Source organism: Aethalodelphis obliquidens, unplaced genomic scaffold, assembly GCF_003676395.1.
Source record: "Aethalodelphis obliquidens isolate GAN/ISIS:26980383/991018 unplaced genomic scaffold, ASM367639v1 scaffold110, whole genome shotgun sequence".
Lineage (NCBI taxonomy): Eukaryota > Metazoa > Chordata > Mammalia > Artiodactyla > Delphinidae > Aethalodelphis > Aethalodelphis obliquidens.
Genome location: NW_020838054.1, coordinates 2,308,678 through 2,335,277, shown reverse-complemented (window position 1 = coordinate 2,335,277; position 26,600 = coordinate 2,308,678). Strand labels below are relative to the sequence as shown.

Below are 26,600 nucleotides of genomic sequence, written 5' to 3'. Positions count from 1 at the left end.
TGATGATTTCTCTACCTGCTGCCAGAACGGATACTGGCACTTAGAAAAGACTTGATGTGCAATACTGGTCTCTTATCAAAGTGTTTTGTGGAAACCATGGTGACAGTTTGCTCCAAATACAGTTGCCACCATAAGCAAAGTGCAATCCTGAAAAGCCCCCCAAGGAGCAATACTAAGGAAGCTGGAACAAGTAAGATTATGAATATCTCTTTAGGATTCTTTAAGACGTGGCTACAGGATGGCTGTTAATCGCTGGCAGTTCACCTGCACACTGGGTTATAAAGAGAAGTTTGGGGAGTTCCTACTTTGGGCAGTACCAATGTTCGGAGGTAGATTTTTGTTTAATCCTTTAATGCCAGCAACAAGAAGTCGCCGGCTGGCTGCACGTCGCGTGGAGGGTCAGGGACAGTCCCAAAGGCTGGGTGGCTGCCTGTGCCCACGAGCAAGACCTATACACACCCACGAGCCCCCCTGTCCTCGTTCAGCCAGCCTTCGAATGACTGCCCATCGTGAGGCGCCCTTCTCACACTCCCTCCCCTGTGCCAGCCACCTGTTGGCAACTACCTTTGCAGGGTGGCTGTATTTCTCAGAGCCGATCTCTGCTCCTAGAACAGATGCGCACCCTGACAGGCTGCATACACAGAGGATTTGGGGGAACGGCAGTCACCACGTACCAAAATGCCAAAGCGGGGCTGACTCGGTCTGGGAGCAACTCAACTGATGCACTCGCCTGAGACTCACGCAGGCGGTGCCTACAGCCACGGGAGGGCATTGGTCCATTTCCGCAAACAGAGTATGTCTTCTGGTATGTTCTGGCATGAGGGGGAAAGTGGATCCTCTGTGCAAGTGCTCTGCGCTTGTGTGATGGAAGAGGGTGTGAAGGTTTTCCTGCTCTGTTTATAATTTCTGAGATGTTTGATACTTCTTGATGGAAAGATTTACTTTCAAGGCGGGGTGTGGTCAGGGGAATGGTTAAACTCAGGGACCTGGGCACAGAAGTGTTAGCAAAAGAGCAGTGAATGCTAGATTTTTTTTGTCATGGCAGGTTGCAAATGCTATTTTCTAGTCTTTTCCTACCCAGTGGTGGTCATTAACCCGTAAATGTCAATTTACGGCCAGAAAGGAGAACGTCCTCATTTGTAATCTCTAGAGAAGATTGCAAAGGTGTCAGTGTCACAAATGTTGAGAGGGGGACCGTGGGGTGCTGGGAAAGTTCTGGAATCCCAGGGACCGGGACTCTAGCCTGGCCCTGCCTTACGTACAATTGCCGTGTGCTCCTGAGACCCCTCCCCTCGCTGGACCTTCCCTGGCCTGCAAGAAAAGGCTGGATTCAGTGATTTCCAATCATGTCCAGAAGTCATAAGGGGAAACACATCACCTCCGTTTATCTCCTACGTCCTGAAAAGGCCTTTTCAGTTTACAACGTTGAAGAGCTACTGAGGGGCTTTCTTTCCCTTCCACTCGGCACCTTCTTTTAAATGATCAGCGGTGGAGGCAAGGAGAGCGAGGGCATGCGTTCGGTTTTGGTCACGACGGACCTGACACGAGGCTCTGTGAGCTGACCTTGTGCGGAGCACGGCTGCATACCCTGCACACAGCATCAGATGCGTGAAATCCACGAATCAAAACCTGCCTAGGACACTGCCTCTGGCTGAAAGAGGGCCGTTGCCGCGCTCATCTTGGTGTGCCTCCAACTCCAGCTTGGCTCTCCCCACAGCTTGGGCTTCGTCGTTCAGTTCTCCCTCTGTGGATCTGCTTCAGATCTGGTGCTTTTCTTCACACGTCCGTGGCACGTGGCCATGAGTGTGTACGCCCCAGCACAGGCTTCCGACCACTCACAGCATAAGCACCCTGGGCGTCCACCGTGCTCCCTTGCCTCCCAACCGCACTCAGCCCCTGCTGTTCCTGGTAATCACGAGTCATGTCCCCGTTGGAGGTGGTGGCGAGCCCTGCGCGTGGAATGCACTTCCCCCAGGGATCTGCATGGCTCGCCCTCCCATCATCCTTCCCTAATGTCCCTATTCAGGATCTTCCTCCCCCAGGCCAAGCAGCCCTTTCTATCCCCACTCCTTGTTTCGCCTTCCTCTATGACATTTATTATCTAGCATATGCACTCTTTTTGTACTGTCTTTCTCTTCCAAAAGAATGTGACCTTGAGGAGGTCCTTGTCTATAGATCCTTGTCTATTTCATCCAGCGTCATTCCCAGCATCTAGAACAGTGCCTGGTGCATATACTATGTACTTAATAGCAGTTAGATAAATGAATGGATTACCTTCCAGCCATCCCTCTGTTATTATGTAGTATCCACTACACATGAGGCGCTCTGGGGAGGGAAGACGAACAACGTACAGCAGCACATGGAAGGGTATACGTTTGTAAAGTGCCTGGCAGAGTGTCTCATACACAGTAGGCATATGCAATAAATGTCTGGTGAATAAAAGAATGAACAGCCCCTTATTGAAACGAGCAAATAGTCTAATGGGGAGGGAACTCCGTTAAATTCTGACAATCTCGGCTAAGTGCCAAAAGTGAAGTGTACACCAAGAGCTGTGGGAGCTCTAGGGGCGAGATCCCTGATGTTTTCCAACTCAAAAAGGCAACAATGACAACAAAACGTGGCAGTGGCAGGAGCCACTATTTGTTAAAGTTGCCGTGCACCAAGCCCGGTGCTCTGGGCTTCACCGATATTATCTCTAAGCCTTGTGACAACTCTGTGGGCGAGTTTCTGCCACCACTGTTTCACGGATGGCAAAAGGGCTCAGAGAAACTCAGCTCCTTTTTGAGTCATGTAGCAAATCGGTTGAAGGGCCAGGATTTGAAAGCAGGTCTGTTTTCCTCCAAAGTCCACTCTCCTTCCATTCCATCAAGTTACCTCAAAGTCCTACACTCCCTCTGCTAAAGGATTCACCTGACTTGGGTGTTCATCTTGACCCTCACCCTGGAGTCCAACATTGGCTTGTTTCTACCACTGTCCCCAAGCTCACGCCACGTTCACGCAGGCACAGCCCTCCCTAATCTTGGGGAGAAGTTTTGCTTGATGGGAATGTTCCCTCCAGTGACCACCAAACTCCTCACATCTTTTTATTGGCCAATGTCCCAAACATGTGGAGATATCTCTTCTCTTCCAACCCTTTCAATATGGTACCCACGGCCACCTGTCTACTGAAAGAGTTCTTCTAAAGGCCTCAGATGGCCTCGTTCTTTCCTCCTTCCATAGCCTTCCCAGCCTTCTTTCTTTTTATTCTCTCTGGGTGACATCTGAGACTGCTGCCCCACCCTTTTAGACTCTCCATAACATGGTTTCCATGACTCTCTGTGGAGGTCAAAAAAGCTGGTGCACCACCCGTTTCTGTATGGCCTGTGAGCTATGAATGGTGTGAAAAGATGGACATTTGCAGTCAATTGGATGAGCGAGAATGCTACCTTTGAACCCCAGGGACGCAAAATGTTATTTTTTCAAAATTCCATTCCTCTCCTGAACAGACTTGTATTATAAAACTTGTACTTAACTGCTGTTATATTCTGAATTTTATCAGTGAGATGTTTGTGGAAACTTGTTTTCTCTTATGTTCTCTTTACATATGACACCCTCGGTTTTGCCTCTGGGCCGGCAAAGCCCCAAATATGTACTATCTGGCCCTTTGCAGAAAAGGTTTGCCGACCCCTGCTCTATATCAGACGGATTTTTCTTCTCCTTCTTCCAACTGCTTCTTCACGGTCAGGGTCAAGGCATCGTGAAAGGTCTGGTGCGGGGCCAGCTGTCATCATTCGCTGGGGGAAGCAGGCTATAGTGTTGCTGGGAGACAAAGAAGCCCTCCCTGACCACCCATGGAGGCCCGCGCTCTCTTTTGCTTGGGTGTCTGCAGAACTTTGTTCATACCTGTCACCCCCCTCCACTGGACTGCGTGCTCCTCGAGTGCAGGGAGCCCTTGGAATTCCGCTGCGTCCCAGGTCTCTTGTAGGGAAATGTACCCAAAGTGTTTGCTGAATGAATGGGCTGTAACCTCTGGGCGACCGTTTTGAGTTGCGTCATTCAAAAGCTCTCTGGACTACCAACGGGAGTGTGCTTTCTTCAGACAGGAGCTGCTTTAAAAATCATTTCGGGAGGCTTTTCATGTGACTTCACAAGCGTACAATGTGTTTGAGTTCTTTCGTAGCAGAATTAAAAAAAAATTTTTCCCAATGATCCTTTAATGGCTGCTTACCTGACTTTGCCCTTGCTTTACTCCGTGCTCAGAGAAAATAGCTTTCTCTGGGCCTTTCAATAGTTATTTTTATTTTCTGAGCTTCCAGAGAGAAGCGTTCTTTCACTTTTGTCCGTCAGTATAAGAGTGAGACCTAATTCAACAGTCTGAATGGTCCTTCCTTTCAATACAGTAATTGAGTTAACACGTAGTTTTTAATGGATCTGCTCCCTCACTCTGAATGTTTTTATGATCTTAGAGTTCACAATCCCACTGCTTCGGGACTGTGCTTTAAACTATAAAGTGGCAAAGGAGACTATTTCACTGTTCAAGAAAGTGTTTTGATCAGAGACATAAGAATTTTGAAATGAAGAAAAATGGGGAACCCCCCCCCCAGCTCTTTGTGAAGGTATACATCCACTGGTGGGAAGTGGGCTTGGGGTGGTGAGGGAGGTATTGGAGTCACAGGAGAAATGGGTGCTCAAGCCAGTTAAGTGTGGGCATGTAGGCAGTTCAGGGCTGAGACAGAACTGGGATTCCAAGTCGCCCTCTGAAAAGGAACCTGTCTTCAGATGAGCCTCCGATGTCACTGGGTCCGGCCCTTTCATTGCAGAGAGAGGAAGGGGCTCTCTTAGTTTACCCTGGGAGCTAAGGGCAGCTCCTGGCCCACGTCAGCTGGCTTCCCAGCTCCTGCCCTACTGCTGGAGGGCTGAGCTGCCCCGAGCAGATAGGGCTCTAAGGACGGCCGCAGAGCGGGTGAGTTCACCGAGCCTCAGACCGGCAGTAGCGTAGCTGCTGTTACATTTCAGGTCAGGGTATTTTAGTATTAATATAAAAATCATCATGAAGGTTCAGATAATTGGCTGACCAAGTGCCTTCACATTTTCAGCGCTATTATGCCTCTGGTTTTATTAAAGCACTTACCATATATCAATGAATATTTCATTGGTCTTTCATTACTGAGTGACTCATTGAAAAATCACTGCAGTGGAGGTAACTTTACCCTGCCTCCCCGAAATGGCACGGTGCTTGCCATCTCATTAACTGATACTTTTATGGCCGTCATTTGGCTTAAAGATCAAATAGTGAAAGAAATTTGGAATCACATCATCTTAAACTTTTCTGTCCTGCTATTAGCTGAAACCTGACTAGAATTCTGCGTGCACCAAAATTACCGTAGATTCAGAACTGACCTTTCCACCTGGGGTTGTCAATACCCAATATTTGGGGACTATTCGATCGCTGATTTTCATGAAAAAATAATTTTCAGAAGATACTTACTTTCCATTGCCTACCCATGGAGATGGTATCTGAGCGACTTTTGAAGCATTTTGCTAAAAGAGAGAAAGAGAGAGGGAAATGAGGACATCTATCTTGTGTTTTATTAATTCAGAAACAGATGGAAGTGTGATTTCGAGTACATTAATATTGATTGCAGCATTTCGGGATGCCTCCTGTTTCCTTACCAGAGCTGGAATGTATGTGCACGTCAGCACACCACGATGCACACTCGATGAAAATAGCTGGTTGGGATAATTAGTGGGCTCCAATCAGGACCATGAAAGTCACTTGATGAAAGATCTTATATACTAAAAGGCCCAGTGAAATCAGACTCAGTTCTCCAAGAAGTGGTTTAATTATCCTCATCTGAAATTTATTCTGCAAAACAAGCTCTTCAGAGTACAGACAAGCTTTTCACCTTTAGCTCCAGTTACAAACTTTTTCCCTGGGATGCAAGGTAGGAGGTCATTTCTGAAATCCCAGGAACTCGCCAGGACCAAGCAGCATTCGTGTGCGTGTGTGTGTGTGAAGCACCTTGATCTGCTATCATCACATGCATATCCTCATGGCTGACGGTTTTGCAGGGCTGCATTACAGTGGATCACTAAACAATCTTTCCCTCGGATGGGCTGGTTTAAAGAATGGGCCTCCTCGAAAAGGGAACCCCCCTGCACTGTTGGTGGGAATGTAAATTGGTGCAGCCGCTATGGAAGACAGTATGGAGGTTCCTCAAAAACTAAAAATAGAGCTACCATATGACCCAGCAATTCCACTTCTAGGCATATATTCAGAGAAAACCATACTTTGAAAAGATACCTGCACCCCAATGCTCATCACAACACTATTTACAATATCGAAGATATGGAAGCAACCTGTGTCCATAAACAGATGAGTAGGTAAAGAAGATGTGGTGCGTATATACAATGGAATATTATTCAGCCATAAAAAAGAATGAAATAATGTCATTTGCAGCAACATGGATGGACCTAGAGATGATCATACTGAGTGAAGTAAGTCAGAAAGAGAAAGACAAATATCATATGATATCACTTACATGTGGAATCTAAAATATGACACAAATGAACTTATCTACGAAACAGAAACGGACTCACAGACATAGAGGGCAGACTTGTGGCTGCCAAGGGGGAGGGGGCGTGGGGGAGGGGTGGGTTGGGAGTTTGGGGTCAGCAGATGCAAACTAGTATGTATAGGATGGATAAACAACAAGGTCCTCCTGTAGAGCGCAGGGAACTCTATTCAATATGCTGGGATAAACCACAATGGAAAAGAATATGAAAAAGAATGTATACAACTGAATCGCTTTGCCGTACAGCAGGAATTAACACAACATTGTAACTCAACTAGACTTCAACCAAATACATTTTTTTAAAAGAATGGGTCTCCTCTGTTGTAGTGGCGGTACACTTGTGGAGCACAGGAAAACCTGACACTCGGCACCGCCCCATGTGGACAGCTCGTTATAATGGCCTCACAGGTGAGAGCCTCCAGTTCTGAACCTCAAAGAAGCTCAGCGCACCGCCAGGGGAGTGAGTTACTTAACGTCTGTTTGGTATCTTGCAGTGCCCTGAAAGCTACACAGGACAGGCCGCAGAGGACAGATGCTGGGGCTGGGGCTCAAAGCGCGACCACAGCATCAGCACTGCCGGGGAACTTGTTAGAAATATGCCCATTCTTAGGGCACCCCAGACCTACAGCATCAAGACGCCTTTCCAGAGCCCGGGCTGATACTGTAGACATACGGTCGTGGGCAGCTGTTGCATCTGACCATGTTCACCTCCACAAGCACTGGCTTTATTACGGCCACACCACATGGTAGCTGGGGAACCTGCTCCTTTTCCCGAGTCGGTGTCCGCACAGCGCTGTGCACCCTCTCCCACCGCGTTCTGATGTCTGAGGTAAGGTCAGGATTTGATTCACTTCAAACAACTGCCTTGGTGCAACCGAGCCAAGTTGTCTGATGAACTTGGCAAAAAAAAATCAATAAAAAAATTGTCCTTTTCCTTTCAGGACCTGCCCAACAGGAGCCTTGAACCCCCTCAACTCTAAAACGTGACCAGTGTTATGGGGGTAGAAGCCACAGAAGCTCCAAGGACCCTCAAGCCAGTGATACCCGGCACAGCGGCCAGGCCTAGCTCCAGGCTTGCAGCTTTCATTCGGGCTCATTCCCACATTTCGGCATTGCATCTCGTGGTTGAAATATCTTGTTTTGCTTGCAGATTAAAAACTTCAGGGCTTCCCTGGTGGCGCAGTGGTTGGGAGTCTGCCTGCCGATGCAGGGCACACGGGTTCGTGCCCCGGTCCGGGAAGATCCCACATGCTGCGGAGCGGCTGGGCCCGTGAGCCATGGCCGCTGAGCCTGCGCATCCGGAGCCTGTGCTCCGCAACGGGAGAGGCCACAGCAGTGAGAGGCCCGCGTACCGGAAAAAAAAAAAGAAAAAAACAAAACTTCCGCTCCCTAGACGATGCATTTGTTTATTTATTGTTTGTTATTTTGGCAGCCAAAGCAATCAGCTATCTTCAGGTGCAACCACTGTCCTCCAAGACTCCCCATGGTCAAAGGGGGTGTGGCTGTCCCCGCAGAGCCCAGGGCGGCTGCGGTGACTTCTCTCATTGCCGAGAAATTTCTAGGCTGGCATCTCATGTAACACGAGACCGGCCATAGCCATGGCCACAGCTCCAGCCGCGTCCTCTGGCGGGTCCACCGTGCAGGGTGGGCGGAAGGCATCGCCCCCCCCCCCCAACCCTGACTGCAGCTGGGAAGCTGCCCGGGGCCATTTGTTCAGTCCAGAGAATCATCAGGGGATTGAACTATTGTACCTTCTCTCTCTGGAATCAAATCAAACCTAAGCTCTCTGCTGAGCCCCAAAGGAGAGGTGGGAGGAGCCAGGATGAGCAAGGTTAAGCCTTTGGCAGCAGCAACCTTGACATTTAATAACATGCCTGCCATGTCTCATTAGTGATTTAATCACCCGGGGCCTATAAATTATACCAAATAAGGATTACCTTAAAATATTCCATCAGTGATCTGGAGTACTTCATGGCGTGGTCCTTCTTCAGTTTGAACATCCGCAGGTAGAGAAGTGATAAGCATCGGTAGCTGTGGTGTTGAGGAAAGGACCATGTTAATGCCAATGCGTGATCAAACCTATAAAACTAAAAACTGATTCCTATTTTGCAGTTACTCTCCTACGGTTATCGAGGAATATAAGTGAAAAAAGAAAAAAAATTTAAAAAGAGGGAGTAAGCATAGCACAGGGAACTATACTCAACATCCTGTGATAAAGCATAATGGAAACGAATATGAAAAAGAATATATATAGATGTATAACTGAGTCACCGTGCTGCACAGCGGAAATTAACACAACATCGTAAAGCAACTACACTTCAATAAAAGTTTAAAAAAAGAAAAAAAGAGTTCACAAAAGATGGAAGAAGGAGGCCGAATGTCAAAGTCGGGGAGCTATTTTAAGAAGCTACACTGATGACTTTGAGGATGGACGAAGGGGCCCTGAGCCAGGGAGTGCAGGTGGCCTCTAAAAGCTGGAAAAGGCCAGGAAGTTGATTCTCCCCTAGAGCCTCTGGAAGGAATGCAGCCTCGCTGACACTCTGATTATAGGCTCGTGAAACACAAGTCAGACTTCTGACCTTCAGAACTGTAAGATAATAAATTTGTGTCGTTTTTTAAAAAAAAGAAGGGGTAAGCATTAAAATCCCATCTTGATAAGGGTATAAATTCAGAGAGTAAATGTTTAGTCAGCGACTGAAAAAATCCACCAGTTAGCCTTCCAGAGTTTAATGGAAAACAAGAATAATGATCTGGGGGTAAGCAGCTTAAGTTAACTTTTCAAATCCTTCTGCAACATTTCAGCTGTTTCCTGGTGGCCTCCAGGAGGCTTACCATAGTACGGCCAGCTTTTTCTCCCCGTCCGAAGCCAGGGGGCTTGCAAAGTTCTTCAACCTCATTGCATACCTTTGAAGAGAAAGGACAAGCTCAAGGGGAATGCATCTGACCCTTCAGAAAGTCCCAAAGTCATTGGCGTTCTCATCACCTAAATGCGCTAGCCCCACATGTGCTCTGGGTGTCAGGACCGAGAAGGGCACGTGGGCAAAAGTGTGCTTTCCCGAAAACATATACAAAACGACGACCACAGGAGTGTCACGATGGCACTGCTGTGACGGATGGAAGCTAGCTGGAGAAGCCAGCTACAACCGGAGCCCATGTTCCAGAACAGTGCTGTGGAACTACTGTGGGTCTGGCGTGCGTATAAATGCTAGCAAAATACTGTTTCTAAGAACATTCTAGTTAAACAATATTATTGGCTTTCAATGAGACGTGGACACAAATGTCAGTTTCAGTTGAGTTTTTGACAGATGAGGTAAATAATAACACAGCTATGTCTGACCTGAGTGTAGGGAGGCCTCCATCACACAGTTACAATAGCTGTGTGTTTCTAATGGCTCAGGTGTGGAACATATTCCTCTAGGAAGTGGTGTTTTTGTTTTTTAAGGGAGGTACATTTCACAGCAGGTAAAGGTCTGAGCGCCCCTAATTTATGGTGCTTGTATATTTTGTCTTTCCACTCTCTTTAATCGTTACTGTTCCACACCGGGGAGATCAAAGGTTGAGTAGTTCCCATTTTTTTTTCTTCGAGCTGAGCAGATTCCATTCTGGGCATTTAGACTCTTGAAAATCAATTCATTGCATAAAGTCATTGTCTGAGCTTTAATGCAATTTCACAGGCACTCGTGGTGGAATAAGTAACAGAGTTCAGTGCTGCAGAGGGAAGTTGAAGATGTGCAGGCAGCCCCGACTAGCTCTCGATTACGAGAAGGCGACGGTGAGCCCGCACTTTCAGCAGCCTCCCCGGAACACCGGCGCCCCCTATCGCTCTGCTCTCCCCAGTTACTGCCCCAGTTCTGTCCAGTGAACGTTTTCCAGCAAAAGGACCCGCGCACTTGATGTGGGTCCCTCCTGTTGTTGCCATATTAAGCAAAAAGGCTTCTTATGATGTCATAAATCTGTCTTTGACGGCTGGATCACTGAAATGTCAAGTCATTGTGATGCCCCTCTTGTCTTCACAAGTATATGTCTATTGCAGATTCCCAAGGCTCAGAGCAACCATAATTACTTGAATGAAAAAAATGGGGTGCTCTCTCTGCAGCCAGCATACCGTCAGGGAGAGAGTAATACAGATCTCTTCAACATAAAATTATGCTACTAAAAACCATGTTCTTATTACAGTTACCCTCTAATTGCAGCCACTGTTGAAGTGGCTTGATAGTGGAGTTCCAGTGGCTTACATGGGCCAGAAGACTTAGTTGCTTCAGCCCATTTTATTCCCAATTGAAATTTCTCTCCAAAAAAAAAAAAAATTACACATACACATATACTAGAAAATGTAAAGTTCTACATATATAGAGGACATACAAAGTAGTGCAGGTAGAACTGGTTAAATCTGGGAGAAAAAAGACCTGATGACTTCTGAGTAAGGCAGGTGGACTGTAGCAATGTCCCTGTCCTGGCTGTGATCTTGGACTAGAGCTACGCTAGATGGGGGGAAACGGGGGGTGGGGGAGAGGTACACAGGAACTTTCTGTATCATTTCTTATAACTGCATGTGAATATCCAGTTATCTCAAAATAAAGTTTCAAAATACTGACTTAAAAGTGAATGGCTATAAATTCTCCATTGACTTTCACCAGGTTCCACTGAAAATATACTCCTATGGGGAGTAAACTATCACATCATGTAAAAAAACAACAGTGCTTAGACAAAAAGAAAAAAGAATTGTAAATAATAAAGGAAAAAGAAGTGTTTTCTAATGGAAATAAATATCACTCAGCGATTCACATGGCATTTGTACCAAAAATGAAATTTGATGTTTTGCTTTTCTATTTAGAGAGCATGTGTTTTCCTAAAAGAAAACAAGAAAAAATATATAGAGAGTGAAAACACCCATAATTTCACCCCCAATTACAGATATGACCTTATTTCCCTTCCAGGTTGGTCCACGTGCAGAAACGTGCCTTTCGTGGTTAGAAATGCAATGTGTCTATAATTCTGTGGTTTGCTTTTACTTTAACATCATACTATAAACATTTTCGTGCAGCTACACAGTCTCCATCATTGTTGCACTCCAATGGCTGCAAATCATTCTGTTGCGTGTACTGCGATGTAATTAATTACCCTTCTCCTGTTGACGATTTGTTTTGCTTCTAATTGGGTGCTATAATATAGGCCAAAGTGAACACTGTACAGATAACTCGTTCTCCTCTTACAAGTCTTTTCTTCAGTATAGAAAATTCAAATTTCTGGAAGTTGAATTACTGGCTCAAAAGATACGAATGCTCACTTGTATAGGTTTTCCTACACAATGCCAAACTGCCCTCAATTTACAACGATCAATTTCCATTCCCATCAGCAGCATGGAGGAGGCCCAGTTCACCATTATTTTGCGTATGTGCTAACACTAGGTATTAACATTTTTACATTTTCCTGTCAATTGAAAAAGTGCCTTGTTTTAATTTGCATTTGGGGATGAAGAGAAGGCATGGCTTTCCTGCAGGTTTGTTCGTTCAAGTTTCCCCTCCATTTTGAATCCTTATCGTTTCTGCCAGGATTTTCATCTTGTGCATCTTTGAAAACTGCAGGCAGCCTCGTATAGACACTGAGAAATCAATTTCCCCTTGAAAGCTACAAATGGCGGCGGTGGCTTTCACAGGGCATAAAGTAAGTCTGAGAGATACTTTCTATACTTCTCAGAGCAGCGAAAAGCCAAAGATGGCTGCCTGGCCTGTCAAGGTAAGGCTGGAACTTTCCTCACAATCTCCCTACTTTGGTGGCTTTAACTAAGTCTTCTGATTCTATGTAACCGTAGTTTTTTTTTTTCTTCTTCTTCTTTATAATGGCTCCCATTCTTCTGATCTTTTCAAATGCTTTCCTGGGAAAATATGCATGCTAAATCTGTCCGATGTCTGTCTGAAGGTTTAGGTACAAGGGTCCTCAGGTTTGTAACAGTTTATTGCAGATGCAAGAACAGAATAAAAAGCAGGCCTGGCATTATCGATGAATGAAGCCAGAGGTGGCTGGATACAAGGACCTATCAGGTGAAGAACTGCTCACTCAATCAAAAGCCATGATGTAGTCCATCCTGCAGATGAGGGTGCTTAGCCACTATTCAGAGGTAGAGGAAATTCTTGTACAAATACCTGCAGATTACTGGAAAGCACTAGAATGGATATCATTTCTTCTCTTTCCCCTTCTTACAAGAATTTTTTGATTACCCACAAACTCCACTGCACCAAGAGCAACAGGCCAGAAAATTTCATTCAAAATGCAAATGAAACCAATAATCTGTGCCGTTAATACACCCTCCCCTATTATCAACCTCATCTCTCCCCTCCCCCTGCTACCACCTTGACTGCCCCTCAAATTCCAGATGCATGGAACGTCTACTCCACAGCTGCGGCCTCCAGAGCTGCCTTTGTGTTGGAACAGTGCCCCTCCATTTGTAATAACTGAGGCAGAAATTTTTAGAAAACATGGTTTATAACAGAAATCCCAATAGCACCGCTTTTTGTGAATTATAGAACTGCGCTTTGAAAAGACAAGTGTCCACGCCAAACAGTGAAATGATGATACTTTACTCGCATCCACTACCTTTCCATTTTAATTTTATGAATATTGCAAATTGTAACGCTCACGTTATAACCTCCGAAGGGAATAATTGATACAAGCAGTGTCCATCAGTTATAAATTTTCCATGACATGAATAAAATGGCAAGAACGAATTATGATGACTGCTAAGAAGGAGATGCCTTGGATGAGTCATTATTATGTGGAAGTGATAGTTTTCAAACATAGCAAGCAGCTTCTAATTATGACTGGAAAGAGCGAAGGAAAAAGGCAGCAGAAAGGCACGAACCTGAGAAGCTCCACGGTCTCAGAGTACATGGTGTACGGAGACTTGGCTTCCAGAGGGTCGCGCTCCATCGCGTTGCCACATTCGGTGAAGGACAGGGCTGCATCGGCATAATTCACGGCTTTGCCAAATTTCTCAAACTGAAACAGGAAGAAGACTTGTCAACATGACGGTCCCTCTTCTCTCCTTCATCTAAAGCAGTGGTGTTCAACCCGGGGCAACGTTACACCCCTCCCCCAGGGAACATTTGGCAATGTCTGGAGACCTTTTCGGTTGTCACCACTAGGGATGAGGGGCGTCTAGTGGACAGAGGCCGGAGATGCTGCAACAGCCCTCAATGCACAGGACAGCGCCCACAGTGGAGAACTGCCCAGCCCAACAGTGCCAAGGGTGACCTATGGAGGGGAGCAATTAGGAATTTGTCTAGACAAGGATGTAACTGATTTCAGGTTCTATTGCCATGACATGGAGGCTGGTTGAGAAGAGAAAACTGCAGCCAAGGTATCATGTCTTTGTGGTATTCCTGTTGTTGTTATCTTTTTGGTGGGCCAGGATCCAAATCACTGCCTCGACTCGTTTCTCTTGACTACATTTACTAGACTGGTCAACATAATGTCCTCTAGACAGAGCTTGCAATGAAACCCTGCTTTGTACAAGCCTCCTGGACAACTAACCCGTTTAGTCTTTGCTTGGAACTCTAGATGAGCACATCATCCCCATCCCACATGCTGCGGAGCGGCTGGGCCCGTGAGCCATAGCCGCTGAGCCTGCGCGTCCGGAGCCTGTGCTCCGCAACGGGAGAGGCCACAGCAGTGAGAGGCCCGCGTACCTCAAAAAAAAAAAAAAAGCCCCCAAATATAGCACTACTAAATATTTTAGTTTAGTAAAATTTTATTGCAAAAGGTTTTAGCCCTGATAATGGTCACGATTAAATTGACTTAGACATACTGATTTCTTTTTTATGTGTAATGAATATTATATATGACACTTTTATAGTGAGTATTTTCTAACAGTATTTAACATTTTCAATTTTTGATAGCTGGATGGAAGAATTCCACTAATACAGAATTTCATGTGAAAGAACCAATAGAATGCAGATTGAGCTATTCTAATTTTCTTGTATACCTTTTATCAAAATATTTTCTATGCAACTGTGAAGGTTTCAATTCTCAAAACGGCAGAGTAGCTGTCTCTAGCAAAGGATTAAGTACATCTATAAAATGATGAGTTACAGGTCCTGCAGAATCGCTTGCTGTAAATGACTCTTTGCAATAAAGGTTCTCCAGCTTTTATGTACTGCAGGAATTCTGTGGTTTCCTTTCTGAAAGCTGTTGTGGAAAAATACCGGTTTCAGCCCAATTCAAAGCGATTTTATGAAAACCTCCTTCTTCTCTTGCCTTACAAGATAATTTCTTTAGGTCATCTGACTCTGATTGGTTCTCCCCTGTGGAAATTAAGCTTTGCATCCTGATTTTTGAAACTGACTTTTCATTTGCAAGTCCATAGCTGGAAGGCTCCTTAAAGATCACCTGGCCCAAATCTCTCTTTTGCCAAAAGGAATAACTGAAGTCCAGAGAGAAGACTACATGGGCCACAGGGCCAATTAGGGGCTTGAACTCCAAAGGAGTGTCTAGCTCTGGTGTAGACGTAAGCCAAGCAAAGACATCTTCCTCTAAATGAGTATTTCTCAACCTTTTCTTTTTTTATCATTCCTCCCCACCCCCACCCCCCACCGAGGGAGATTTTTTAGATTTTTTTTTCACACACCCCATGGAAATTTTAATACTAAAGACATACCGATTATCTCCTTATGTACCGTGGCCCTTTGGAGGGCGGTGGATGGTGGCCACGCGCAAGTCACGGCGCAGAGACCGTCGTGGTCCTCCATTACAGCCCTCCCAGTGGCAAACAGCACAGGGCAGCTAAGTCCTGGCTGGACACAATGTGATGATGGAGGGTGTGATTTTTTTTTTAACCCAATGGAGTTGAGCTGACACCTCTAATTATGCTGGGCTTTAGTCAAAGGTGAGGACCCTGAATTGAGGGCAGTGGTTCTCAACCTTGGCTGCACTTGGGAATCACCCGGGGGAAGCTTAGACACCCATGGCTGGGTCCCAGTGTCGGAAATTCTGATTCCATTTCTCTGGGGTGTGGCTTGGACATCAGGGCTAGTTTAAAGCTCCCCAAGTGATTGCACCCCACGATTGAGACCCCCTGTTAGGTGGCTCAGTCAATCAGATGACTCCTTTGGAGGCAGCGAGGCCAAGTGCTGGGGGAAATCTAGAGAACAGAACTTCCTTCTGTGTGCGGGGACCTAGGCTGGCTGTGGGCCTCACTCTGGAAACATGTCATCAAATGCAGCAAGGAGCTGAGATTTTTCTACAGACCTGAGTTTCTCAGAGCCAATGACTGAGGCCACTTAACTGGCTCTCAGCAGCCCTCTCCCTGCCCACACCCAGTTCGGGCTTTACTGGAACCCATGGGTGCTCCCACCTTCCCCAGGGCAGTTTCAAAGGTCATTTCAAAATCACTTGAAAGACAGTACAAGTGGGGCTTCCCTGGTGGCGCAGTGGTTGAGAGTCCGCCTGCCGATGCAGGGGACACGGGTTCGTGCCCCGGTCCGGGAAGATCCCACATGCCGCGGAGCGGCTGGGCCCGTGAGCCATGGCCGCTGAGCCTGTGCTCCGCAATGGGAGAGGCCACAGCGGTGAGAGGCCCGCGTACCGCAAAAAAAAAAAAAAAAAAAAAAAAGACAGTACAAGCCATTAAGCTTCTGAAGTTGGAGCAAGGGGAAGAAGAGTGGGAAAACCAAGAACGGCAACGTGGCGCCAAGACCTTGGGGAATCCCAGTGCTAAGGAACTAACCAGCTCCAATCGCTCTGCGTCACAGCAGCAATGAAGAGGTTTGACTCGTTTGTAAAGTGCCTTCTTTGTCTTCCTTCAAAGCCTAATACCTGGATGGGAGGACAGCAACGGGAGAAAGGAAACCTACCAGGGCATCAGCTTTGTGTTTCAGCTTCTTTGCCTCTTGCATGTAATAATCAGCGTTGTGAACCCTAAACAAACAAAACGAGCACGTTCAGAAAGCAATGTTTCATCTTTTCATTAAAAGACCGAATAGTCACAATTTGGGGGGGCTATAAATCCATTCCTATACAATGCCTTGAACAGGGCCGATGAATGCCTGTCGTGCATATAATAACCGAGCTTGAAATAGTCCAGTGAATGAAATCGGAAGTGCATAATGGCCCATTAGGATAAATACCCGCATCCTCCAACCCCAACCCTTCCAGCTGCCCAAACAGACCCAAGAGAACCTGGCTATAATTCTCTCTGCTGGCACACAGTTCTATCTGAGGACACGGGTAAGCAAGGAGGACCAAGCAGGCTGGGATTCAGCACCTGCCTTTGGAAACAGTAACAGAGCTCCACGATGAAAATGGGCCAGCGTTTCTCGATGGGGATAGAGGTGTGTGTGAGGAGGGGAGAAATCTACTTTCAAGGCTATAGGAGCTGCACTGCTGCCTCTGAGGCCTTATTTTCAGGTGACACATGCACGGTGCTCGAAAAGCCATACTGCCCCCACCCCCGTTCACCACTCCAGAGAATCTGGGGACAACATACGAGTCATCAAATGTGAGCTTGGGTCTCCGGACATTGGTAGTGCTGCTGGAAAGAACGGGCAGGGCGGCCCAGGATGTCATCTCCAGGTGATTGCTGTCCATGAGGCCAGTAGTGATGGTGGAGGTGATGGTGGAAATGGTAGTGGTAGTGGTGGTGGTAGTGGCAGTGGCCGTGGCAGTGGCCGTGACAGTGGCGGTGACAGTGGCAGTAGCAGTGACAGTGGCAGTGGCAATAGCAGTGTTGGTGACAGTGACGGTGGCAGAGGCTGCCTTTTTTGGAGTGTCTCCCTCCTGGGAAAAAGGAGGACAAAGAATTTCCATTAGGTCCAGATTTTTAGAGCATCTTTTCATAAATGCTTTGCATGTCAAACACACTAGGAAACAAGACGAGAGAGAAGAAAACGATGCACACAGCTGGAGGATACACAGGTGACTCCGCTATATGTCATGAACTCCGGGAATCACCAGCTTTTGTTCTATGATGACACCAAACACCAAGCTAGTCACATGCTGTGACTACATAGCTCCATCATCCCAGTGACACAGTCACTGGCGAAGGTCTAAATCCAGTTGGGGACGTGGAGGGGAGGGGACGAATGGGAAAGGGAGGGAAGGATAGAGAGAGGGAGAGAGAGGAGAGAGAGAGAGAGATTGTCACCCCGACGTGTCTGTTTTTGATAAGGGACCGGCCGCGGCTGGGGCTGCCTTTCCGTTCACGCGAGGCCTCGAGTGCTTTCCTGCTAGCGACGCCACAGGAGCGCCTCTTCATTTCCAGGCCTTGGGGGAGAGAAAACTCATCTGTACCAGGTCAAAAATCAAAGGAGTCAGAGACTTCTGAGTTCCACCCTGAACTGTCACTGCCGTAGAAAGAATGGGATCCAGATGAATGAAGTAGGTGGGAAGATCTGTAACGATGTGACGCTCCGTGTCACGAGACCACCTGCCGTGTTCACACCGCTGACTCTGCCCCCATGCCCCCCTCTGGCAACTGCGGGACGATCCTGACTGTCCTACCTCTGACCGTACTTGCCGTGGTGCCACCTGCTCCTTCTCCTCGTCTGAGCTGGGATTCCTTCCAAGGCTGGCATCCCCCAACGTTCATTCCTCAGCTCCTCTCTCTTGACCTCGACAGGATTTGCCAGTCTTGTGTGCACTGGCACAGATCTGACAATAAGCAGGTATAACTCCCCGAGGGAAACCTCCACCTGTAACCCTCTCTCTGATGCTACTGCAGTGATCGCTTCTGGAGAGTTCCACCAAGATGGCCCATCAGCATCTCAACTTGCTCTGAAACCAAACTGACACCCAAACCAGTCCCCTTGCTCTGTGAATGGCAGGACGGTCCCCCCTGTCACCAAGGCCGGTAAGGGCATGGTGGTCATCCCGGGGCCAGGGGCATCAGAAGCCATGTCCTCCCCGCCTTGCCTTCCATCTGAGCTTCTCTGCTTGAACCAGTTGTAGATATTGAAGTTCTGGAAATGATTTCATTTCAAAATGGGATCATGCTCCTGAAACTTTGAAAACCACTGCTCTTCTCCATCCCTTATTTCTCCTTCTCCGTCACCCCCGTCCAATCCACTACGAAGTCCTGTTCACTCCATCCCCCCAGTGTCTCACAACCTGTCCCTTCCTCCTCTGAAGCCTCAAAGTGCAGGCTCTCGTGGCTTCAGCCAGAGTCGATCACACAGCCTCCTGGCCGAACGCCCGACCTCTGAGCTAGCTTTTCCAATCACCCTCCATCTGCCGCCTGCCAGCCGGAGCTCCCTGCATTTCACTGCCTTGCGGCTGAGTGCAAACCCCAGGCTGAGCTCCTCTGCTGGTGTGTAAGGCCCTTCCTGACCTGGCTTCACCCTTCCCGACTCCCTCCGATGAACCTGCCACCAAACTGAACTCATCAGGCTTTCTCCACCTTCCTGCTTTGGGTCCTTCGCAGTCTTAGGGTTGAGAAAGCCTCCTCTTCGTTACTTTTTTCACCTTGCGATAATGTACTGTCTTTTTTTAGCCTTTAAACTGAGGGAAAATACACAAGACACCCACATTTACCACCTCAACCATTTTTAAACGCCCAGTGCTCTCGTGTTAAGCACATTTACATCATCGTGCAGCCGATCTCCAGGGCTCTTCGAACTTGCAAAGCTGAAACTCTGTGCCCATTAGACCATAACTCTCCATCCCCTTACTACCCCCAGCCCCTGGCCATCACCCTTCTAGTTTCTGTCTTTGCAAATCTGACTCCTCGAGGTACCACGTGTAAGTGGAATCATACACTCTTTGTCTGTTTGGGCCTGGCCGATCTCATTTAGCACAATGTCCTCAAGGTTCACCCAAGTCGTAGCACGTGGCAGAATTTCCTTCCTTTTGAAGACTGGATAATATTCCACTGTGTGTAGAGACCACACTCCTGTTTAATCATTTCCCCTCATTACTAAACCCTACTTAACACTCTCAGCTCAACCCAGCTCAACAAATGCCTTCCCAGGAAAACTGCCTCATGTATATGGCCAGAAGTGCTTTAAACCTTTTTGGTCCCTTTAGAGATGGGAAGGGTGTGTCTCAAGCCCTCCCCTAAGACACCAATCAGCAGCTATTTCGTATCCCAGTTTATCGAGCACATGTCTCATTGCTCACCTTAGACTGGGAGCCCTTTAGGCGCTGGGGCCGTCTCTGATTTATTACATTCCCACCCCAGCCCCGTCCCGCTACCCCACCGCCCAGTGCACTCAGTGATTTGCTGAACACAGGCCTGCCTGCCTTAATCAAAAGGGTCACTTTAGAGCGAAAAGTCAAATGTGAACATTTCTTATATCCATGAAAGTCTTATCTTTTCCACTTCATCCTGGACCTTCCGATTATCAAAACTTCTTACCATCAAGAGCTCATTGCCATAACTGTGCTGAGAGACTGCACATCTAAAAATGGTTACGGTGGATACGTAGGAAAGCATTTAAAGTTCATCACGGATTCTATTCAACCCAAACACATAAAAAACTCAGAGGCTTCTGAACTCGAACTCCTAAGCCAGCTGCACGCTTCTACCGCCAAAGCCAGATGACCCAGACCAAACAGCTGAGTCGGCCCCAGAGAGAGCCACGTGTCTCTACGGCCAAGATAGGTGACGAGAACCCTGAAACACCACGTCCACCACGCACGCGGAGGTGATGTCGGTCCTGGCACATCTGACTGGAAACAGCTGCGTTCAGCCATGATCATGTGTCATATAAACACGTCCTCTGTTGACCCTCACTCATCCATTGAGTCAATAAACAGGACTTCGTGCGTACATGGGACAGAGAAGACTCTGAGAGCAGAAAATGGAAAACGTTTTTGGAGCTGGAAGAACCTGTATAGATCATCTAGTCAAATTTACTCATTTCATGGACCCAAAGAGGTTTCATAATTTGCCCAAGGTCACAGAACAGATTTGTTGCCGTGTTAGCACTATGTGTCAAGCAAGTCTCTTAACTTCCACAAAGTCTCTCAGATTTCAAGCCATTAATAGAAAAAACTAATGGCCAAAGAAGACGCAACAGGTACTCAATCCATCATGGGGACCCCGGTGATTTCCTTAAGAAAAAAATGCCCTTGCAGGATCCTCTTATTATCACTGTCATAATAACATCTCTATTAAGCATCTAATTATTTGTGACCATGTACTAGGCGCTATATGAAGAGAGCTGCCTAGATATGGCGCATGCCCTCCAAAAGCTTGCGGTAGGAGAAAGCCTCCGTTGGAGTTTATAACATTAATTACATTCAGTATGAAAAATAGGATTGATAGTGTAATTACTGTTTAGAATAGACAGTTTCATTCCTAACATTATAAGTCAGCATCTTTAAACGTGAATGCAAATGTAATGTGGGCACACACACGTACAAATTTCATCTGGAAAATGACAACTTTGTAATAGAGCAATTTCTTTATGTCACCAATAAAATTTACCTAGATATGCATGTCATCTAGTCATCTCAGATGACGGAGGGCTTTAAATTGCGGTCCTTAAAGCTCAGAGGCCTCGTGGCTTTTCACGAAGTGTTAAATGGGCGCTTTGGGTTCAGGGGCCACCAGGTTGGCGCTAGACATTTGAAAACTCATTGATTTTCATGCATTTGCTTTTTATACTACACTTAAAGGAGATCAGATGCTGCATCTCCACATACGTGCATTTACCCAAAAAGGCAGGTACATTTGCCATTAACATTCACTAGCGACACTATCGCTCATGGTTTTCACGGTTCAGGTACCTATACCTGGGGCAAGATAAAAAGACATTGTGTATAGATGAGAAAAGTGAAACAACTTCGCAGTTATTTATGCTAATCGAGCAGCAGTGCAGAAAATCGAAAGGACGGGATAATCCTTGAGTTTGGCTTAGAGAACCACAATTGTGTGATCTTAGCAACAGATTCACCTTTGAAACTCCATCCTTTTGAGTCACTATTTTAAAACACAATTCACACCTGCTAAGCCGGGTGGTAGAAAGATGTAACTTGGAGTCCCGGCCCCAGTTCCATGACCTTGGGCAATTCCGTCCATTTGTTCTCTCCCTTTCGGTAAATGATCAGTGCCTCCCATGTGCCAGATGCTGTGGACAGTATTGTCGAAGTGTCCCCCACCCCCAAGATCTGAAGGGATTGGACCAAAGGACGTCCAAGCCCTGAATGCCTGCATAATAATCTGTTTGGAGAAGTAAGACTGGAATGAAAAATTCATCTTGAGTTCAGTTAGATAAGCTGGGTCAACTTGTTTCCACCTGACACTGATAAGATTTCTTCTAAGATGCTTACACTTACAGATATCCCTTTGAAAGTAGCACAGAATTTGCCTTCACTCCTCTTAGGTTTGGTCGAGGTGATCTGTCCAATCATAGGGATGGTCTTGTCTTGACTGAAGGGACCGCTATTGCCGCTGATATTCCTGCGGCGCGGAGGATCCTCTGGCAGTGGGGAAAGTGGAGGGGGAAACAGCTTTTCTTCTTTTCTTCTGTTTGCTCTCCTGGATGAATTATTTCTGTGTAAACAAAAAGTATGGGGTGTCAGAAAATTTTGTCTCTCTTTATTCTGAGCTGTCCCATGATGCTGATACTTTCAGCTAAAGTAATATGTTGGCTGATGGACCTTCACTTGTGGTGAAGAGTATACATAAAAACATAGAGACATAGATATCTACAGAGAGGGAGCCCTCCCTATAGACTGAGTTATAGATAAATGCAACCATATGTATCTAAGAATAAACACGGGTCTTTGAAACAGAACTCCATGATAAATGGAAATGTCTAATGGAATGTTGCCCCAGTGTGATATTTGTAACCTTTTAAGATTACCGTTAAGTAGATTTTTATGGAAAATCCAATGCGGACTTTAATCCCATCATTTTTTAGGCTGGTTCCTACTTATTCTGCCCTACGACTTAACTGCATGGTCACACAACAAACAGTACAATAAACAATTAGTGGAAGGATACTTTCCTAAGAAATACTATGCTTATACATTACACAGAAATAAATAACGCACTAAATACTTTTGGGTTACATTGCCAATTGTATGTTCCAACTGTTCTACCCAAGGCATAATGAGCCCCTGACCTTAAGCTGTTATACTGAAGTACTGATGTACTCCGGTTTACAAAAGTCCATTTGAAAAATATTTTGTCATCTTTCCATAAGACATCTACAGTCCTAGAAGCACTCCTGTGCTTTCAAACTGATTTATCTGCCCGTTAAGTGGGCATCATCAAATAGACTGAGACTTCAAATAAAACAGAACAACTAAAACCTTATGCTAGCTGCTTAACATGGTAATTGGGCCATGGATTTTTATTTTAGTTACTGTCTTAGACTAATCAATGAAGATTACTTGAATTTTCATCTTTTCTTAGACAACTAATATTGTACTGTGCAGCCATTTACTTTTCATGATTATTGACTACAATTTTCAACAGCAAATTAAGTCAACAAGAATTTATGTTTTCCTCTTGGTCAATTTCAGTCAGTGTCTAGAAATACAGATTTACAATATCTCAAAGCAACAAATCAAAGATGAACAAGCACTCAAGTGGTTTGATTTCCTGAAATGGTAGCAGTCAATGCAGTCCCGTCGTTCCACTTCTGCCGCCCAAATTTGCCATTTGTAACAATATTTGTCATCTTCTGTTTCATAAATGCGGCCCTATGTCAATTTTTGTCAGGCAGCCGGATTTTCAGAAAATTCACTGTTTCTGCCATTACCTTAATGGATTTAAATTAATTACAGGGGCTTCCCTGGTGGTGCAGTGGTTGAGAATCTGCCTGCTAATGCAGGGGACACGGGTTCGAGCCCTGATCTGGGAGGAACCCGCATGCCGCGGAGCAACTGGGCCCGTGAGCCACAACTACTGAGCCTGCGCGTCTGAAGCCTGTGCTCCGCAACAAGAGAGGCCGCGATAGCGAGAGGCGCGCGCACCGCGATGAAGAGTGGCCCCCGCTCGCCACAACTAGAGAAAGCCCTCGCACAGAAACGAAGACCCAACATGGCCAAAAATAAAATTAATTAATTAATTTTAAAAAAGACAAAAGAAAAAAAATTAATTACAAAATATTTGCCAATGGATTTTTAAAATTGCTTGGGCATGAAGAGTCGTTTTGAGATAGTGGTGATGCCTGATGAAAATAATGGTGAAAACAAGGAGTAGGATGCACGCCCACGAGGAGGCTCCACCAGCATCAGCCCACGCTGAGTGTAATCACTACAGAGGAATCGGACTTTGGGGAATTTACATAGAAAGGAGTCAAGCATTGCTGTGGCATCTACGGGAGTGACTGGGTTCCTTACCTATGACCACTCCTGCACTACCTGAGCTGCCGGAGAAGAGGGTGGGCTGCGAGGGGAAGAGCTGTTCCCTAGAGGCAGTCCATTTGCCATTGGCAACTATCGTTGTGCTAGGCCTCCCCATCTGCCATTGTACACGGTACATCGTTCCCAGTACAGTACATTCAGTGCAATGGGCACAGTCATCTGGCCCCCTTTCCGTCTGTATGATAGCGACCTGGAACCATGTGGCCTTTAACGACTTCCTGGGTGAAGACACCCAGGGAGCATTTTCTAGAGACCACTCTGTCACCATTTTGGCTTCTTACTATAAGGGCACCGCTTGTATAGGCTCTGGCTCTTGTATAGGAGGACAGCAAACAAGAGAGTCCCCCATTTAATGCCTCAGAGGCCCTTCTGATGGTTCAAGCCTCAAAGAAGGGGCAGGGAACTCATCAGGGCCCTTCTGGTGGACGATGGGAAACTCCAGCTGTCATAGGCTGGTGTGGCATCCTTTGCTAGGTTTAGAGTATTCATTGAGAAAAGTGAATGTTATCTTATAGAAATTTCCAAGGATTTAGTCTGAAGGGTCAACAAAGCACAAAGGAGCAGACAAAGCTTGAGGAGAGGGCTTCCAGGAGAAGACCTCCGAGAGGTCTGTCCTGCTCCTTCTCCCTCAACTCCCGAGATTTTCCCGGAGACATGGATTTGCCGGACAAGTGTTAAGAACCCGATCCACGCCCTTCCTGAATGATAAATGCTACTAGGTAAACACTGCTCTCCGAACTACTACAAAAGCAGAAAGATGGTAAGGACTGTGAGGTAAAACACCATTTTATGAGAACGAATTTGAATTATTAGACATCGATTTAATATTTGATCATCTCTCTTCCATGAAATGGGGACCAGTGACAGATCACTGGGTCGCTGAAGGAGGCTCGCAATGGGGACTGATGGCGTGGCAATGCTCCACAGTTCCCTGGCTCTTCCTTGTGCCCTCAGGTGGCCCGGCCCGAATAGATTGAATCTGGGAACTGGGGCAGTACCGCCACTACAGGGACACCACTTTAGTCCTTCCTCCTTGGAAATGAGGAGGGCCCTGGAATGACAGTGTTTGACCACTGGGAAAGAAGTCTGTTTCCCCACATTCCTGGCCCACCCTGGGGGAAAAAGGGCTGGTTTGCTCCACTGGAAGAGTTACTAATTCTGAGAACTCCAAGTATGTGAAGGGATATTTCCGATCAAATTATGCCGGGGAACACAGATGCCTGTCACAAAGAGCTTCGGGTCCACAGGGAGACGGGCAGCCTAGGGCCAAATCTCCTTATTATACTGAGTGGATCTAGCGGTCATTGGTCTTTTCCCACCTTTCATCTCTAAACAACAAGGATCCAAACAAGTGTCAGCTGATAACTTATTTCCGACATCTTATCTGTGGCAGACTGATGCCCTATCACTGATGTTAAACAGTAATCTGTGAAATCAATTGTGAGCAGCAGTTATGGCCATATTGCCTCTCTGCTCTGGGCTGCTAATAGGCTCCCAAACTGGTCTTTGATGGAAGTAATCTCTAATTTTGAATGAATTTATGGCAATAATTATCCAGACGGAATGGTTCCAGTAGCTGACACGATTGTTGGGGAAATGATAGGTGTAAGACAGAAGGACTCCATCACAGTGTTTGGTAGGGAAGGCTGGGGTCATGTGAGTGAGGACGGTACAAGGAGGCCTCCTGCCTGACTCTGGTACCTTCTGCAAAGAGGGAGATGGGAGAAGAGGTACCAGCCGATCGGCATTAACGCGTCCATCCCTAGCCGGCTTTTCCCAGCACAGAGCTGCCTGGGGCTGGGGGGCACTCCCAGACAGCTCATCTCTCTGGCCTCCCCTGGGCCTCTGAGGAGTTCAGCATGGAGCTGCTAGCCCTCAAGCTTCATATTAGCGTTGAGAAATGACACCAAAGAGGAAGCGGCTGCTGAGTCATCCTGTTGAGGCCAAGGGGTTGCTTTCCAGGGAAATCTTTTTATTTATCACCATCAGAGCTGGAAGTTGCCCAGAAGGAGGTGATTTGGCTCAAGGGATAGGGGTCTCTTGATGCCCCTTTTAAATTCATTTGCTTCCTCTTACCCTTCACTCAGCGCTAGAAGTTCACTTTCGCCGATTTTTGGTCATCAGTCTGAGTTGGAACAAAGAAATGTTGCTAAAAAGCTCAAGGAGTCACCCCAAATCTGGCGGCCTGAGCGCCGCCCTTTATCCCACCCTTGTTATACTGGTGGTCAGAGACTGCCGTCAGGACAGGACTCAGAGACTCCTGTTTCTTACCTAACATTCCTCTGGGACAGGACCCCCTGCCCCCGGGCCAAGGGTTCATTTGGGATTTCTTAAGAGTCTGAACAAGCAAAGTATCATACAGCCAAGGGCAAACTCACTCCTTAGTGCTGGGAGGTTTCTGGGGGGGAGCTGGTGAGATGCAAGGTGGTAGCAGGCAGATGGTGGCCGCCTCCTCCTGGCGCTGCTTCTTCTCAGGGATTTTCTCCGCAACTTCTGTTGGCTTTAACAGGAAGAAAAAATACACACAGTTTGAAATCCATGGCACACGCAGACATTTAAAAACAACGAGCAAGGGAGACAGCTGGCTTCTACTTTAAGTCCTAGACTAGGTAGGGGAGTTAAAAGTGCACCTTTGATCAGACAGAAAAGCGATCAGTCTTGCCTCGCCTACTCCAACCAAGAAGCTGGCATCTGAGAGGGTGAAGCTGTGATGTGAGCCTCTGATCGGGTGGCACA

General features: G+C 46.6%; 1 protein-coding gene across 1 annotated transcript in view; it reads right to left on the bottom strand.

Moving 5' to 3' along the window:
- Positions 1–26,600, bottom strand: part of AFF2 (ALF transcription elongation factor 2) — a 487,389-nt gene that overhangs the window by 5,495 nt on the left and 455,294 nt on the right. Inside the window, 8 exon segments of the mRNA XM_027096865.1 lie at positions 5,468–5,520; positions 8,492–8,585; positions 9,387–9,458; positions 13,414–13,550; positions 16,403–16,466; positions 17,035–17,324; positions 21,825–22,041; positions 26,243–26,364. Coding sequence (XP_026952666.1) covers positions 5,468–5,520; positions 8,492–8,585; positions 9,387–9,458; positions 13,414–13,550; positions 16,403–16,466; positions 17,035–17,324; positions 21,825–22,041; positions 26,243–26,364 — 1,049 coding nt within the window.